Consider the following 7,094-nt stretch of genomic DNA (forward strand, 5'->3'; position numbering starts at 1 on the left):
GTAGTCTCAGCTACCAAACCATTACGCACCAATTTCCAACCTCTCATTGCTTTTTAGTAACCTGTTGGTGATATTCCAACGTTATCAGGTGTATTATTTATACCAGAGATTTCATTAAGGGTCAAAATACCGACTACCGCTTATTTCATAAAACAGCTACCCCAGCTGAAGTGAGATCTCAGTCGTTGGATTCCAGTAAGCGTATCTCATCCAGCGGACAACAACCAAAGACGGACGAAATCAAGAGATGTCATCCCTCCATGACCACTGCGAGCACGGCTCCCGCTTGTCGCGTCAAATTAAAGGTAGGCTGTGATTATTGTCTATCTTCTTGCCTGATTGCATCTTCTGTTTCAAATCGATACTCTCGTAGAATTTTAAACATGTTGGTTCATTCGGCAGAAGGTGATAATAACTCACAAAAGTGGTGTCATCTTGGCAGCAATTCGACAGTACGAAGATGTCAATCATCCACAATTCTGTGCTTCGTTAGGAGGTGACTGGCTACTTGGTATTGCCGTTAACATAGTGGATGCTACTGCGCAGCATTACCGCTGGATTAATAGACGGGAAAACTCCAATAAACCTACTAAATATACGAGTACCGCTGTCAGTAGTGGTAGCACCACGGGTGATTTTTCTTGAGAAAAACAAAGGGCACAGTCCGTATAGATATTTGTGATCTGTTCCAAAGTAAAGCATTTGACTGACGTACAACATATTATTTTTAACTGGACACCAAAGAGTTAATCTAGTTGAACTAAGCGTTGAAACCATCAGAAACCCGACTCCTAGTGAATTTCTGGACAAGTATTCTCAACTTTTCACGGCCACCCTATCGTAAGCCTGGAGTTTTACAACCAACAGGCTTACGGGGTTGATCTCGGAACAGAGCAGTAAACATTGACCGCTATCGTTCCATGACTTAAGGTGTGCCAGAAAGCAAACTTTGGAACATTATGGCTACTGAGAGCAAATAGTAACAAAATTTACCCTTCTTTCTTATGCAACAAAGTTGAAGGACATCAAAACCCAAATAAACCGCTTTATTTCCCATCGATATTTTCTGCAGGGGGCGTCCCACTTCTCTACACCAGTATGCGATATAGAGGCATGCTAGGAGCCTATGTGCATTTAAGTTTCTCTTCAGTGCCAGGTGACTCCACTAATTGATTTTTCACACATGAGTTTATCTTCAGTGCCAGGTGACTCCACTAATCGATTTTTCACACATGATCCTGACCCTACTGAAATAGTATCACCTGGACAATATATTCTGAACTACGTAGGGAAGGCAGAGTGCAGCCAGGTTCTGATGGAACATTGTCAAAAGTTTAGCAGAACCATGGTATTGTGTTACCTAGTAATATCTCTTGGTTACTGCGCATAGTAAGTGAACCGTAACCATTCAGCGTCAAGAAAGACTTCGGGGTCCATTTTGGGCGCGACAGGATTCATACATGAGAAACTTCATAACTTTCTTCCTTGGAGTATTTTAGTTATATTGGAAAAAATCTTGTAAGCTTATATCCCTCGGATTACGGCTGCTGGAAACAGGCCCTACCGTTACCAGTTGTGGTCAGCCTTGGTCGCAGCTTCTGTCGGTTGGCACTAGGCAAACACACCGCGTATGGTACTGCAGTCTTGGACTGCTTGGCTGACTGTTGTACCCTTGAATCCCCAACCTGTCGGTCACCGACTCGGACGGAAGCCGTGTGCTTCAACAAAGCCAAATATTATATGCACCACTTGAACATACCAAAGAAGATCATCTGCTGATGACTGATATGGGACAGACTCCAGGTGTCAACAAAGGCGAATATATCCACAAACAAAATGCTTCCAGGAAGGTTGCACCTGACCGATTACTACAGACTGAAAGCAACTAGTGGCCTGAAGCTCAGTACACGGCATCCGAACCTCGTCTGACCAAATTGCTATTTGTTTTCTATATGCCACCTTTACAAGTCCTAGGTTCAAAGACGTGAAAATGAATGACTGGCACATTGGGGTCAAACAATGATAGAATGGGCCAACGAAGTCTTCAGCGCTTTGTATCACACAGCAGCGGATCGCCCTCTGCTCTCTTTGAATGCGCCATTCTGATTCGAATGGTTGGGCATCTCCCAACCCCGCACTAATGCGCTTGTCGAAGTTCATCGTGACACCCCGATATTGACGGAGTCGTAAACAACTGAAATGTTTTGGTGGGATAATATCTTCGTAAACGTTATGTGCAAACTTTCGTAACTTACATGACCGATGATTCAGTTATCAGCTTGAAAGCTTTTACCGTGAACTCTGAGACAGTTTGTATAGTACAGTTGTTTAAGTGGCAAATATCCTGTGCATGAAACAACTATTAGTTGATACAACAAGCTCTGACCTCATCGATCTCTCGCAAGATTTACTTCTCGTAAGGCATGAACCTATACTTATTAGAAGAAACTGTCGTTAGCTGGCAAGCAAGCAGAGATACGCGACTCGATTTACTCAGTCTCCTATAAGTATGGTGACTGCCTTGCTTCGAGCTTCAAGTAAAAGAAAGCTGTGTCTTGTCATTTTCATAACAGAACAGAAACATTTGTGTTGATTTGTAGCTAATCTGTCGGGCGTAGATACGTAAGTACGTCGTAATTCATTGTCGTGTAGACATATGCATTATGATGAAAGATTCCCCAATCGCATTACTACCGAAAGCGTATGTTACAACTGTGCCTATTGCTTCGGCAAACGTTCTAAATTGCGGTTAGATGTACTGGCTAGTTGCGAGCCCAAAGGCTATCAGAATAAAATTGCAACTGATGGCGCCTCTCGTTTTGAAAGGATTTCACCTAATGGTAATCAGAGTTAAGCTAAAGCACAAAAGTGCCCTATCCATCCTGGTTCCTCTACCAGTAGAAGTTTCTTGGCATTATTTACGTTAATCCATCCATTTTCTATGAGGCATCCACTTCCCATCGATACTTTCCAAACCACACTAGATTCCTACCAATGATAGTAATTCGAAGCGTGCACCTTTATAAATCATCCTGTAAAGACTTAACATATACACGCGCTTGGTCAGTTACAGAATGACCAAGTAAGTTGTTATTGCGTGAGCTCACGTGACTTCATTAAGGTTAGTTGTCCAGCCTGTCGCGCGCCGATAATTTAAGTGGTTACACAACAACAATTTCAATATACCTTTTGAAGACTAGTCCCTGTTCACTAAGCAAGAGGAAATTATCTCGCCTTGCCTAGAACTCGAAAGCAACCATCTTTCAGGCTAACTAAACGAACTGCTCATGGAAAATAATTTTCCATTCCACGTGACTTGGCCTATGCATATTCTGGATTGTAGTGCGTTGTTTCTTGCTTTCCTATAGATTGGGGTATATATATATATATATATATATATATATATATATATATATATATATATATATATATATATATATATATATATATATATATATATATATATATATATATGTGGGTCCTTTTAATAATTAGCCAAACAGCATTACATATAAATAGAATGGTAGTAAGCAGTATATAAATAGCACGGCAGAAGGGATATTATTCTACCAACTCATGAAACTTCCTGTCACCGATTGCTGGCACCATATTCTGTTTGAGTGTGAGTTGAACACACCACAGTCAGCTGTCTGTACCTGGACATGTTAAGACACCGTTGGGTTAAGAGAAGAAGCTCATGGAGGGTCACCCTGTTGGTACAGATTTATCACGGACTTAAAGAGAAAAACCAATACCCAATAAACTGGCTAATACATTGATGTGATTCGTTGTCCGCTTCGTCACCTAGCGCGCACATGAACAGCCAGGCACAGTCGCGTGCATCTCTACTTCCTGTCTGATTGGACGGCGGACGATTGATAACTCCCCGGGTATCTATTATAAGTGCACCATCGGGAAGCAGAACAGCTGTCCAGCGCTTTTTCGGCTATTCATTTGCAAGTTGTTTGTAAGTGAAACTTCAGTATATCTTCACTGGTCATTAGATTGCTTTTCGGAACACTCTGACACCTATCTTAAGTAGTTCGTCATTTGTATAAGGTATGGGTGGCCGGCGACTCCAAGTAAGTGAACATTTGAAATGAAAACACAAGCAGTCTTCTGTAAGAGACTGTTCTGTTTGGAAGTTTGACGTCATTCGCTGAATTGCATTTGGCCTCTGTAATATGGCCTCCACAGAGCGTACGCAAAATATCTTTGGCTTTAGATGCCTGTGTTGTGGGAGAATCTTTTTAACTGCAGACTCTAGGAACTTTTATACTGCTGCTTGAAAAGCGTTCTTAGTCAATTAATTCCAAAGAAATGCCTCAGGAAAACAACGTAAGTTTACTCACATTGCCATCACAAGGGATCAATCTAGCCAATTTGTACCTCCAGTCTACCAGTAATTTGTGTCTGGAAATTCAGTTTACATTATTGTCTTTTTACCTTTCAGCATGGATTGCCCAAAAAGCAGTTGCATCAAATGACTATCGATGACATATGCAACTTGCTTAAGGACATCGAGGATTTATCGGCTAACCAAACGTCTGCAAAATCAAGATCTCGCTACAAACTTGGAATTAGCAAGGAACGGAGCAACTCCCGCGCGCATAAATTGGACAGAAAGGTTAGAACCAGTTCTAGTGATTCGGAAACTCCCGTCAATGATCCTGCACCACCAGCCCCAACGTCAACTAGAGCATCTCGATCGGTTGTTGAACGGGTAAAGAATATGCCAATCGGGAAATATGAGGAAAGAATAAGACGAATGAATCTCACTGGGAATGTGTTAACTATATGTTCAATGGATGAACTACAAAAAGAGCTAGGCATGTCTTTTGGTGACTGGAAACTGTTCTCGACCGTGATTGGTTATTTAAGGTCACGTGAAGCAAACTCCACCATAGAACAGCATGGGACAACATTGGTACAGGGACAGTCGGGATCAGCCTACTTATATCATACCCAAGAGTTTGATCATTCCGTGACATCTAGAGAACGTCAGAATATTATCAGTACGGTGAGCGATACTAGTATTGCCCTAACTGTAAAGAGTGCACCGCTAAGTGAAGAAGCACACCCCATAAATTCTGCCACTCCGAAACCGGCCAAGTCAATGTTGTCATTAACAAGCACGCGACCAGTTGATTATTCTCACCGATCATCCGCTCCCTACAGGGTAGGATCAGTAGAGCGACCCTTTGATAAGATGGCACCGACGGCACAACATCATTTTTGTCGTAGACATAGTCTGAAAGCATTGGCTCGCCAACAACAAAATGTTGCCGCCGCACTCAGAGAACTTCCAACTGCTGCTTTTTGTCCAAGACATCAGGAACAAGTACGAAGACTGGTTCACCAGGCAACACATCACGAGGGACACATTAACGAAAGGGTTTCAAGGGAACCTGGTCCAAGACAATTAGATGGCATGTGTGAACATCTGGGACATCGCAGCCTACCTAGGGTTCACACATGTGGATACCACAAAGAGAAGCGTTCAAGAGACGGTTTGATGCGATCAGAGCAGATCGCATCTACTTCTTTAGAACAGTTATCAAGAGCTGGAGCCCTAAACATGAGCGGAAGTGTGGGCATTCATGGTAATGGAATACAGCCAACAACCAGCCAGAGAACCTCCACCCATCTAGAGCGAAAACATTCAATTCACCGTCCTGGAATGGTAGGCCATGTTGGCTTGTCCACCTGTGGCCGAGGAAACCAGGGAACCATGTCCGGATTCCAAAAGCAAGCGATTTATCCCAGGGGTGACTCAGACATTGCAGGAGCCAATCAGTTTTCTGGGCACCAGAAACACACCGGTCAAGACCGTTTACCCACTCTAGTCAATGGAATCTACAAAGCGTCGCATGCACACATACTTCCGGAAGGAAGAAATCTCGAAGCCCATGAAACTATCCCAAGAGATTCTGCTTCCACGTCATTGGCTGGAGAGATGGCAGAAGAAGTTGCTGAGATCAGCCCAACTCATGTAAATAACCATATCCACTCAACACACCAACATCAGGATGGAGTGGATGGCTCAGATAGCCAGTCTGCTCATTCGTGTGATTGCAACTATTGGTATTCACTTGAAGCTGCTGCTGCGACGGTTCCCGTACAACTTCGTCGCCCATCTAATCAAATTGTCCCTCCAAACGCAATATCTCCTTGTACGAAGTGCAATTCGCCAACTGATAATTCAATTTCAGATAGCTTGAGTACTACCCGAAGTCAACTTGACGTGAGTTCCGGAACGACATCGGGTTGCACGTCCACTGGAACTTCCCTAGAACGCGTTGATCAAGTGGCATCTTAACTTTCATGGCTCTTTCAAACTGTGGCTTCGTAGGGTCAGTAACAGTAGGGACTTGTTCACGAAGGACGGTCTCATCCTCAACCCCCAGACTGCACTGAATTACTTAAATTGTACATCTGCGGATTCTTCTAGAAGGTTTTATCAGACACGTGCTTATTTGTACATGTCTATGTTTACTTTCTTGTTTATTTTTGTTTTAAATACCGTTAGGTGTGTTGTGCTGTTCTGCAAACTGTCCACCCCACCTCTCGGTCTTACAACCGGAATATTTTACCTTCAACGCGCCTGACTGCGATAACGCCAAAGTAGTATTCGTTTTTCTGTTTTTACTTTGTCGGATATAATGTGCAAGAATGACTCAACACTGCGGTATTTCTAGGGCTCCTTTGTCTTGCTGTCTGACCTGTACTGGCATGACTAGCGAAGGAAATTTCTGTGTATAGCTTAGTCTGGTATGTGTCCGTGGAGAAATAACATCATTTCGTGTGTTGTGGTTTGAATCTGGAGAGTTCGATCAATAGATATGACAATATGGTTATCTGTTTGATTCAAATGTAGAACAGGGGGGTTAAATGTCACTTTACTCTCTCTCTCTCTCTCTCTCTCAGATGACCATTTTCCGGTTCAATGTGACCACGGTGCAGTTAATTAGCTAACATAAAGCATTTGTGATCCTACTTAAGAACCGGGAGTGGTCACCAAATCCATCAACCCGAGTCCGGGTTCCGTTGGATTCACACACACTATTCACCCCCGTACTGCGTCCCCTGGGAAT

At 43.1% G+C, this 7,094-nt stretch overlaps 1 protein-coding gene across 1 annotated transcript in view; it reads left to right on the plus strand.

Annotated features, from left to right (window-relative positions):
• Positions 1-6,842, plus strand: part of T265_10595 (hypothetical protein) — a gene marked incomplete at both ends in the record, with an annotated part of 107,976 nt that extends 101,134 nt beyond the window's left edge. The window contains 2 exons of the mRNA XM_009177014.1: positions 157-305; positions 4,454-6,842. Coding sequence (XP_009175278.1) covers positions 157-305; positions 4,454-6,319 — 2,015 coding nt within the window. The remainder of the gene's footprint in view (positions 1-156; positions 306-4,453) is intronic.
• Between the last annotated feature and the right edge of the window lie 252 nt (positions 6,843-7,094).

This window comes from Opisthorchis viverrini (genome assembly GCF_000715545.1).
Source record: "Opisthorchis viverrini unplaced genomic scaffold opera_v5_383, whole genome shotgun sequence".
NCBI lineage: Eukaryota > Metazoa > Platyhelminthes > Trematoda > Opisthorchiida > Opisthorchiidae > Opisthorchis > Opisthorchis viverrini.